The sequence below is a fragment of the Schistocerca gregaria genome, chromosome 3 (assembly GCF_023897955.1).
Source record: "Schistocerca gregaria isolate iqSchGreg1 chromosome 3, iqSchGreg1.2, whole genome shotgun sequence".
Classification (NCBI taxonomy): domain Eukaryota; kingdom Metazoa; phylum Arthropoda; class Insecta; order Orthoptera; family Acrididae; genus Schistocerca; species Schistocerca gregaria.
The window spans coordinates 327856409-327868832 of NC_064922.1; the positions used below are offsets into that span (position 1 = coordinate 327856409).

The window sequence follows — 12424 nt, forward strand, 5'->3', positions numbered from 1 at the left end:
CTATCAAACTGAAGTCTTTGAAGATGCATTCGAGAGGACGACGGTTCAATCTCGCGTCCAGCCATCCTGATTTAGGTTTTCTGTGATTTCCTTAAATCACTCCAGGCAAATGCCGGGATGGTTCCTCTGAAAGGGCACAGCCGACTTCCTTCCCCATACTTCCCTAATCCAAAGAGACCGATGACCACGCTGTCTAGTCTCCTTCCCCAAACAACCAACCAACCATCTTTGAAGATGTTTTTTGAGTTCTGGAAACAGATGAAAATCAGATGGGGCCAAGTTGAGACTGTATGGAGGATGATCGATGATCGATCGACACTAGGCATTAGATTGCTGCAAATGTCACAGCACTCTGTATGGTCTGACATTGTCATGCTGAAGGACAGAGCGCTCTATGTGTGAATGAAGTCTTCAAATTTGAAACTCAATTATTACACGTTGTTTCTCAGGCCCCACCATATTTACATTACACACCACCACCTTACATGTTCCAATTTAGAGCCCTCTAGTGACAGAAGGCAGCAAATAAGTAGACGTGAAAAAATGACAAAAAACTGCATAATAAAACACATAATGTTCTGCACGTAGTCAGTTCACAGTTAAAATAATTAGATCAGAACTTAGTATCTTTGTGTGATGCAGCTATGGAGGACCTTCTACTCCCTCACAGTAGTGACATGATAACATAGTGGAGGATATCATAACTAACAGATTGAAGATAAAGGGAAGCTCTAATGAAAGATACATTTTCATGACTTGGAGAACTTCAGCATGACAGATGACCTGCACTCATTCAATGACTGGTTACTCTGAGGGAGTCATGTCCTCCTTTTTCATTCAGAAAAGTAGATGTGAGTGTAGCATCTTGTTTCAACATGCTTCTGAAAGAAGTTTTGGTGGCCAGAGAGAGACTAAATAATTTCTAGGCCATGTTATTCTCTTCTTGAATTCTTGCTCTCTTCTGAAATAGCAAAAGTCCATTTCCCAGATACTTTTGGAAGTTACTGAAAGGTATGGACACACAGAAATATCTTTCTTACAATGTCAACTCAGAATTGTTACTTAACTCAAGTATGCTGATATGTAATTTCTATAATTTTGTAAACTCAATCAGGGTAAATGCTGGAGTCATTTTTAAAAATAGGACATGACAAGCTCCCTGCCCATTATTAGTAATGTGAAATTAACATGTTATACATGTAAATAAAATAGAAAGAAACTTCCACATGGGAAAAATATATTAAAAACAAAGATTCCAAGACTTACCAAGCGGGAAAGTGCCGGTAGACAGGCACAATAAATAAAACACACAAACACACACAGAATTTCTAGCTTTCGCAACCGACGGTTGCTTCTTCAGGAAAGAGGGAAGGAGACGGAAAGACGAAAGGATGTGGGTTTTAAGGGAGAGGGTAAGGAGTCATTCCAATCCCGGGAGCGGAAAGACTTACCTTAGGGGTAAAAAAGGACAGGTGTACACTCGCACACACACACATATCCAGCTGCACATACACAGACACAAGCAGACATTTGTCATATGTCAAATGTCTGACAAATGTCTTGCAAGCTAGCTCACTGCACGTTAAGCATATGTGTATGGGCAGGTTACATTGCCTTAACTCTAGTCACATTAGCACTTGTCATCTACACAGTGTTACTATTTTTATTATTCTCATGTATTTGTTATCCTCAATGAAATGTATAATTTGTTAATAAGCAGTGTCAGTTATAAACAGCAATGCAATAACCCATAGATCACTATAGAGATTAAAGTATCTTGTGAAAAGAAAAGGGAAACACATCTTTTGGCAAGAACAAGTGGGGATCCAGAGTAGTTGTACACTACAAACTTCTAAAAATTACTAAGAAAGTTTATTAAAAAATCAAAGAACATGCACATAATGTCAGAAATCAGTACTTCCAACAAAAGACTTAAGGCTATATGGAATGTAGTGAAATGAGAGACAGGACCACCAGCCACAGAACAAGAAAATATCACCACTGAACTCAATGGAAGGGCTCTAACTGATGAGTGAGACCAGTCCAACATTTGCCTCAACAAGCATGGAAAACAACGTACAACCACACTCAAGCTAGTAAATGCCTTTAATATTCATTTCATAAATATAGCAGAAAGCACAGGGACCAACAGTTCCATAGCAAAATCAAAGTAGTACATTGAAAATTTAACTTTTATAAAATTCAGTCACATGAATGTATCACCAACTTCTTCTGAAATTAAGAAAATTATACATTATCTCAAAAATAAAAACTCATCTCGTTTTGTTGTTGTTTCCAATAGAGTCATAAAAATTTGTTCCCATGTTATCTAAAATACGTAATGCATCACTAACTCAAGGCATTTTTCTAGAGAGACTGAAATATGCCACTGTTAAATGCCTGTTTAAGAAAGGGGACAAGATAGATGCCAGTAACTAGCAACCTGTTTCACTTCCAACGCCATTCTCTCAAATTTTTGAGAAGATTATGCATTGTAGAATAGTATCTCACATTAGCAACAATTGTATCCTTAGTAAATCAAAGTTTGGCTTTCAGAAGTGGTCCACTACTAAGAATGCCATTTACATATTCACTCATCAAATTTTACAAGCATTAAATAATAAATTAGCGCCTGTTGGTATTTTCTGCAACCTCTCTAAGGCCTTTGATGTGTGAATCACAATATTCTCCTAGATAAATTGACTTTCTATGGGAATGATGATGTAGACAACCACAGGAAGATGTCATATCCAATCAAAATAATGCAGAAAGTTGTAATGAAAAGAGAACTTCATCAACTCAACCTTGTATTTTCTTGAGAAAAAAACATATGAGCTAGATATCAACCCCAGTAATTGATCTAATGTGAAAATTCGGGCCATCGTGTAGACACATAACAAACAAAATCTGTTTCACATGGACAATATTGTGGTTGTCACCTCATCTTCTGGGAAAGTGAACATGGAACTTTTACAGAAGTGGTGAGAAGAAGTGTTTTATAAAATCATCTGAGATGATAACAGGTTAATTTTAACAGTGGACTGGTTTCCTGGTCACAAAAGTTTGTCATTGGACACAGAGTAGTAGACACCACCATTTCCAATATCAGCAGGTGGCACAAGATACTACCAACTGCTACACATAATTAGCTTCTGCGTGTTCCAGGGGTTTGTCCGGAGGTTTACCGACGTGGTACAACTTCTGGGTGTTGATGTAAACTTTAGTGAGTGGAACACCATCTTGCAAATACAGCTGCTTCTTCATAGGCAGTTATGCACACCAGTGTTTAGGTCAGTCTTCCAATATGCTTGGTACTGAAGTGACTACACCAGAGACCGGAGGGGGAGGAGATTGATGTTTAATGTCCCTTCAACAACGAAGTCATTAGAGACGGAGTGCAAGCTCAGATTAGGGAATGGTGGGGATTAAAATCAGCCGTGCCCCTTCAAAGGAACCCTCTTGGTATATATGTGAAGTGGAAATACTGTTTTGATGCTGGTGAAGTGCTATGTTCATTATGTCAAAGTGCGCAATTTCTAATGTGTAGCTGGCATCAAAGGATCCCTCTGGTTTGAACATTTTTATATTGTGATTCATAATTGCAGTGGAAACAAATGAGACAGTTTTTCAACCTGTAGCCTAGAGTAATGTAATTCTGAATATCATCAATGCACATTATTTTCTTTTAACATGTAAAGCTGACACTATTGAAATGGAGTACACTGGTAAGAGTTGCACTATATGGGTTGCATTTCCTACTATTATTCCCTCCTTCACTTCCCTAGGTCTCCACATTTGTAACTTCACTGCACAATACTTTGCATTTGGACAATATGCTGAAATAGTGAAGTGGGACGCATGACAAACAACCTGAGCACGTGAATGCTTAAAAGCTTATGGTAAGAGAGCCATACCTGTGTGCTATTGGCATAACGGCCCGAATTCTTGAGTGAGATCAATTGATGGGGTTGATGTTTAGCTCGTGTTTTTTTTTCTAAAAAAAAATATAAGGTCAAGTTGATGAAGTTTCCTTGCAAGTAATTTAAGCAATATAGTCCAGGGACATGGCTCTGGAGGGAGATAAATCACTTATGGGCTCCTAAGGTTCAATCTTTGGTCCACTACTGGTCCTCATATATGTAAACAATATTCCGTCTAGTATACATCAATCAGAATAAGTTGCAGATGACAATAGTATTGTAATTAATCCAAGCATATATAAACTGAAGAAATGGTAAACAAAATTATTAAAAGTATCATTGACTGGTTTTCTGTGATTTGTCTCACCTTCAATTTTAAAAACACAAAACATATTCAGTTCTGAACACCTAAAGGTACTAAACCAATGGCAAGTGTAAAACATGGTGAAGAAATAATAAATAGGATGGAAACTTCCAAATTTTAGGGGTCCATATTAATGAGAATTTAAAATTGGAAGAAACACATTTTGGAACTCCTAAAACAACTTAGTTCAGCCACATTTTCACTTTGAATAATTGCAAATCTTGAGGAGAGACAATAATGTCATATGGAATAATGTTCCAGGATAGCTCCTCTTTAAGAAAGAAAGTCTTCATTGTACAAAAACATGCTTTAAGAATAATATGTGGTGTGCACCCACAATCATCTTGTAGACTTCCATTTAAGGAGTTGGGTATTCTGACAACTGCTTCACATTATATTTATTCCTTCAGGAAGTTTGTTGTAAATAATTCACTACAGTGCAAAAGGAATAATGAGGTACATAATTACAATACCAGAAGGAAAAATTACATTCATAACCCCCCATTATGTTTACTTTAACAGAGAAATGGGTGCACAGTATCCAGTGACATAAAATGTCTGACAGACAATAAAGTAAAATTTGATAACAAACTGAGAAAGTTTCTTCTTGACAACTTCTTCTATTCCAGAGAACAACTGAGTGCCGCAGTGGTTAACACACTGGACTCACATTCAGGAGAACAGCAGTTCAAACCAGCAACTGGCCATCCTGATTTAGGTTTTCTGTGATTTCCCTAAATCACTTCAGGTAAATGCTGGGATGGTTCCAGTGAAGAGGTACAGCTAACTTCCTTCCCCATCCTTCCTTAATCTGATGGGACCAATGACCTTACTGTCTGGTCCCCTCTCCTGAATCAACCAACCCACCAACCAACCAATCCACAGAAGAATTTCTACAGTGTAGCAAAAGACAGATTCCTACTTACTGTAAACAAGAAATGTCAAGTTGTAGATCGACACAATTAAAAGGCACTTACATATAGCTTTCAGCCATAGCCTTCACCAGTAAAAGAGACATACATACAATGACACACACACACACACACACACACACACACACACACACACACACACACACATACGTTCACGCGCGCACACGCGTTCATACACTCACATGCAAGCAAGTACACACCTCACGCACACATGACCACCACAAACTCCAGCATCTCAGGCCAGAAGCAACTATCATGTGGGATGCAAGCAACAATCTGGAGGGAGCACGGAAGAGAAAGGGATAATAGCATACGGGTAGGGAGAGAGATGAACACTGTCTGGGGGAGTGCGCAGGGACTAGACTTCTAACAGGCATAGTGTCAGGATGTTATAGGGCAGGGGGGAGGGGGAAAAAGGAGCAAAAAAGAGAGGAGTAGCAAAAGATGGGTGCATGCATTAGCAGAGGGCTGCGAATAAACAGGGCGGGAGATGAGTATGGGGAGGAGATGATAGGACAGAGGGGGTGGAAACTGTTTGTGTAACTGTAATGTTAAAGGTGGTGGGCAGGAATTACTAACTCAAATCTATATATCTTTTGTTTATTTTTTATTTATTTTCTATAGACAGAAATTATACTGAAATAAGATCATACCTTGTGCCTTAGACTGTCCACTTGCTCGTTTTCACTTATGAGATTCTTCTTTTTTAAAAAAGGATGATCAGTCTTTTGTGAGAGGTGCTCATCTTTGTTTTCTGGCTTCTGGGACTTTTGTGCATTGCGTTCCTGTAATTAGACACATACAGTTTAGATCTATTGTAGACAGAATTTAATTAGTTGAAGGCACTTTGACAATCGAGTAACTGCAATGAGGGATTACAATATATAGTTACTGATGATTAAGTTATTTCAGGTGATAGACATCAAGTAAGTGATCACTTGTAATAGGGAATATGTCATACGTAATATAGGAAACAGAGTCCTTGGTACACAAGGTAATGAAAGGAACCATATTTTTGTTAATGTCATCAACTGTACATGTAATAATGTGATGTCATCATATAATAGTAATTGTTGAATCTCCTATTGACAACATACAATGTAGTAAGCTTTTACAATCATTTCCAGGTAGTGAAAGGAGGTAAAATGTTGGGCTAATGCAATTACACACAATTGTAGGCAATACGGACATTCATATAAAAATTGTCGTTAATTTTACATTACTTTCTTTTGTATTTATTTACTTAATCCTACAGGTTGATCACCATTAACATGCCATCATTCCATGAGGCCACAGAGAGACTTGGATTTCAACCCAGGGCATTGCTGCAAAGTCTAGTGACAAGGAATTTCACACCACCATCTCTCCTCCACCTGCCAATCAAATACCAACGGTGAAAACCTTTCCATCACCAGGAATTTTCCCAGCTATCTGTGATTCAAGCACCTTCACACAATACCTATACCTAGGTTTCAACAGAGATAAACCTCTCTTTCTCAGAAAAAGTAATAACACCTAAAAATACGATAAGTTATAACCAATGCACTGTCAAGAACTAGGCAATGGTTGGAATAAACTTTTGGCATGCAACTGGTTGGCTGTTTGATTCCCAATATATCCATAATTCTACAGTTGCTGACTCCTGGCATTTCCAGCAGAGATTATGTAAAATGCCAGAATAGCTTAGAGTGCTGAAAACATTCATATATAAATGTGAAACTGCATCTTGTAGCAGGCAGTGAAAGGGAAACCAAAATATTGACATACTAGACAAATATTTGCTTAAAACACATGATAAATTTGTGAATGGGAATTTCAGCAACACAACAGAAAGCATTACAAGAATTTTCCAACTAAAAAAAGAGAAACCGCCAACTCAGAATGTAGCTAACATAATGCTGCCGTTACTTGCAGCTGAGGATATAACTGATTACACAGTAAAATTCTGGAACTTTGGCCACAAAATCTTTCTATGCTTACATTTTACTTATTGTGCATGGTCTCCTCTGAAATACTCTGCTCCACAATTGATACAATGCTCTCACTGCCGTTTCCACTTCCTGAAGTAGTCTTGGCATGCCTCTTGCTGGATCACGGAAAGTGACGTCTGTGAATTTCCTTTTATCTTGTCTATCATTGAAAATCTTCATCCTTTCAAAAGGGTTTTCAATGATTGAAATAAAAGAAGTCTGCAGGGGCCAGATCTAGAGAGTATGGAGGAGGAGGCAGCACACTGATTTCATTTTTTATGCAATAGCCATGCACCAGCAGGGATGAATGTATGCGTGCGTTATCGAGATGCAAGAGCCAAGAATTGTCTCACCTCATTTCAGGCCATTCCCTTCTTGTCACAACACATCCTGATAGTACCATTGATTAACAGTTTGTTTCTGTGTCATGAATTCATGATGACCTAATCCTACAAAGTCAAAGAAAACTATCAACATGGGTTTGACATTTGACCTGACCTGACGAACTTACTTTGGTCTTGGAGAACCTTCGCAAATGCATTCCAAGATGCTGTGTCAGGATTTCATGACATGATCCAACTGAAATGTTATATTCTTCTGCAATTTCTAGGACAGTCATTCCGATTGGTATGCACACTCCTGACATAAACATCATTGGTAGACGCCAAAAGGTATACTGAATTAATGTCATCTTTAACTTCTGTCCAGCCATTTTTAAACTCTGTGACCCATTAATAATACCAAGCATGGTTTAAACATTCATCACCAAAGACTCCCTGCATCTTTTTCTGTGTCTCTGTAAAAGCTTTCTTGAGTTTCACACAAAATTTAATGCAGATGCATTGCTCCTCTAACTCCGCTGTCTTGAAATTCGCAAACTGTGTGACAAAACATTCTATTCGATACAGAACTGAACAATAACTAACAGACATACAACAATGAAACTTCTGGCAGTTACAGAAATGCCAACCGCATTTCACTAGAACACACCATTGGTGGGAAATTACAAATGTTCCGGAATTTTTTGAACAGACCTCGTATATTACATCATATGTCCGAACAAAAGCTATAAATGGTGTGTGATCCTTCCTAGCACAGTTTACCAAAGCTGCTACAAAAACATAAAGTAAATAGAGCCGTCCAACAGGTATTATCTTCAAACTCACTAATTTTTTCACATCTGACCAGGAAATAATACACAACATGTCAGATTTTTGTAGTAAGGGTAGTACACATTAGATGTTTTGGTTGTTCAGTCAACTTAGTTATGTGGGGGAAAATCTACCATACATCAGGCAAAACTGTAAGGAAACATAAAAGTCTCTTAGACACATTTATTCAAGAGTTACTCACAACTGGTGCAGAGCCTTAGTCTGTCACAGTTTCTCCCAGTTTCTTTTTCCATGTATGAATTTTTGCTAGTCACTGGACTGGTCGATTAGACTATTAGCAAGATACAACTTAAATGACGCATCAAGAACATGGTGGGAGGAGTTATCTCACTATGTGGCACCTGGAGATGAATTCAGTAGCCTGACGTACAAATTACTTCCATTCCTCACAGACAAAATGGTGAGAAGCATACCAATTGATCCTAGCAGGATGTTGTATAGAGAACTGACATATGATACAGCGAATTCAATAAACCAATAGCAGACTGAGTAGCAGCTGTTAAAAGTGACATGTTCAACCTAGTACATGACCAGTATTTTGTGGTCTCTGAGGACAGATATTAAAAACAGGGGTTCAGTTTATTATTATTGGGGTAAAGGCAATAGCTGAGGTTGCAAACTATGTATATTATACAGCCATGGGCGCCATCAGAAAAAATCCGGAAGAAGTTCCTTACACCAAAGAAAATATTGTCACACTTTTTGATGTAACAATTGCTAATTAAAACACTCTCTCAAACATATCACTGCAGACCTCACGGAAGACTTAACATGATGAAACTTTCACAATGGTGTGCACTAACATGTTGCCTCACACCTGGCTACACATTATATTTGTTTGCGAATACATAAAGTAAAACACTTATGCACAGCCAACTACTAGAACGATGTAGTGTTAGCAGAAGAGTTAGATAGTTAGTTAAATATACCATAGATCTTAATTTCATTAAATGTGATGTGGAACATGTCAACTGACAGAAGCAGAACACAAATTTTTTTATGACAAATGTTTAGATGGCCACATACTATGTATATTATCAATTACAACATCAATGGCTGCAATCATTCACATGCAAAAAGTAGCTGAACCTTAACTTCTAGCAGGTTGAGTAAGTAACGATTACCAATATTAATAATATTGTGGCCAATAAAAGCACAGAATGAAATTTCTTTTAACATATTTCCTCAAACATATGGAAGATTTAAATTAGATGGAGTAATAGAACAGAAAAAAAGAGTAGAATAATGTAGAGAAAACAAAAGGAAATTAACAGTAGGCCTCAGATCTGGAATATCAGGCTCATAATAATGCATCAATGAAATTTTTACAATGAATGCCACAATTCTGTAATAGTAAATAAAATATAATTTTTAGATTCCCTATAACATTACGGCTATAGTACAAATTCCAATAACAGTCCTCATGCCTTGCATAGCTAGTCCTGCAGCGCACATGCAGCTGCCAGATAATTTTATGAGGCATTATCACACTACTGGTGTTTGCTAACAACCACTCTGCTATGGATCACAAACAATCCCAACATGGTCTATTCTCTGCAATGTTTTGCATAGTAGAAATGAGAGTGAGGTGATGCAGTGTGTTCATACTCACAGAATAAGACTGGATTTGCACCAGATTTTTTTTCTTCACTTTACGCTCCATTGCATCCACTACATATTTCATTGTGTCACCGTAAAATAAGAAGATACCTCAAATCCATCTGTTAAATCACACCACTTGTTTAAATCACACTACCTGATTTAACATGTGAAGAATGAACAGATTGTCTTATATTCCATTATCTTGCTCTGATTAAGTATGAGCCAACACAACAAGATAAAATTCTTTAACAGCAGTGATAAAGTATACAGTTTTATCTTACCTGGAAGAATTGTTTGCTGAAGGAGAGATAAGACACTGGGTGTTGGTGTGATAAACATGAAGATTTTTCAGGGAAGTGTCCTCAAGCTAGATAATCTAAGAATTACCAGAAAGAATGAACAAAAAGTGATGCTGAAATTGTATCTTTTTTTTCTTTTGGTAAACAGTTTATTGTTGAAGTTATAAGTAATCATTATGTACTTACTCCCACACAGCATATACCACACGTCTTGTGGGAATAATATTTAAATGATATGTTTTACAGGATACGTCTTTAATTGCATATCATTTTATCAATGGGCTTTTGGGTAACCTCAACAATTTTTTTCAATAGTCCCAGGAAACATTTTACAACTTCATGTATATGACAGATACATTTGCTGTTATGATCAACACAGCAGTGGTGCAGCTTTAATGCTAAAGGTTTGCTTCTTCATCTACAAAACAGGTTTTATTGGATGCCAATTAAGTGCAAATAAATCACAGATAGTAATACACGTGACTCCTCTTGAACTAAACAGAAATAAAGAATTCTAAAGATGGATACTTCTTGGCCATAAAAGTACTCCAGAGAAATATTGAAAAACTCAAATGTTAGCGCTGGCAAACAATGTAAGATTGTCTGACTGGCAAGCAAGAACGAAATACTCGTTGCATGAGTACACCTTGTTTGCTCACTGAAGGCACAACATGCAGTCAAAAATGGAGACACCACCACATTAGGAAAATATACATGTACATGTGCAAGCCAAATGTTGATGACAGGGAATAACAGAGTCCAAATAAGTGTCCAAGAAATAGCCAAGTATTGCATGGTTATCATAAGTACATCCACCAAATAGCATGCAGTACACATCAGCAAACTGAGGCAAATGAGACTGAGATGGTATGTGGCAGTCATTAAATTTGCTGCTGTTGTTTACTCATGTAGCCTGGCACTGTCAAATGTATCACTCTGTGTTACACCTAGCAACGTTGCTGCACATATGCACAATTATATCAGTTGATCCATCGATATGTCTAGTGGGGAAATACTGCATTCAAAACACAGTGATATTGTTTAATAATGAACTTTCCTCTTTGTGCTTTATCAATAATTCATGGTGCTACTTGATATTCATCCCAGAAAAGTCTTTAAGTTCATAAGGAACATTTTTTATGTGTACTGTTTTACTTCCTTTGCATCCTGTTTTGCATTGTGATTTTAAGCATAAGAGACCCATTAGCCTTTTATTGGAAACACAAGTTTCACATTTTATTTTCAATAAGGGGATTGACTACAGAACACCAACACTTCTTAAAATGACTCACAATTACCTCTTCTTGTTATACTGTTTATATTTACTGCAGAAAGCAGGCTGGCAAAAGACCATGGAAGAGAGAAATAATCAAGTTGAATTGAAAGTAAGTATAACACAGCAAAAGGAAAGAAGAAAGAAATACCACAAGAAAAAGAATAATGTGGATACCACAGTTTTCAAGGAAAAGGATAACAGATGCAGATACAAAACAGGCATTTGGGAAGGGAGACTGTAGATAGATGACAGGTGTAGAAGGGGCTCCAGGTTCAATTAGAAATGGAGGAAAAAAAAGAAAATATGCAAAAGATGTAAGAAGCAGAAGGAAGAAAAAACTAGCATAACTTGAGACCATCCACTATTATCCCATACTGGAAATACTTAACTGCACTGACGGGAAAAAAAATTAAAACACCAAGGAGAAGATGTGTGACATAAACGAAAGTTGTTAGGCATGTTTCTACACCTCAAAGATGATTTCTATCCAAATTTTGCACCACACAGGTAAGAGTGGCATATAGCACCACTATGAGGATGCAAATTAGGTTTGCTTTAAATACACACTGTAAAGGTCATGATCATTAGTTACCTTCCAGAATGGAGGTGGTGCATTGATGTTAGTCAAGAATGCTTTTATGTTATTATCAGCACCTCAATGAGTTTGAAAAATGTTGTGTAATAGGGCTACAAGGAGCTGGATGATCCTTCTGTGATACTGCAGAAAAACTTGGGAGGAATGTAGCTACAGTACACGATTGCTGACAGCAGTGGTTACAGGGAGGTACAGTCGCAAGAAGATCAGGCTGCAGACAGGCAAGTGGAATTACCGAGACGGAAGACCACGGTGTTTGTTGTATGCCTCTGGTGCAGTGTACTGCATCTGCAC

At 37.5% G+C, this 12424-nt stretch overlaps 1 protein-coding gene across 1 annotated transcript in view; it reads right to left on the reverse strand.

Annotated features, from left to right (window-relative positions):
• The window catches only part of LOC126354581 (serine-rich adhesin for platelets), a 381497-nt gene that overhangs the window by 22903 nt on the left and 346170 nt on the right, over nt 1-12424 (reverse strand). The window contains exon 13 of the mRNA XM_050004327.1: nt 5870-6001. Coding sequence (XP_049860284.1) covers nt 5870-6001 — 132 coding nt within the window. The remainder of the gene's footprint in view (nt 1-5869; nt 6002-12424) is intronic.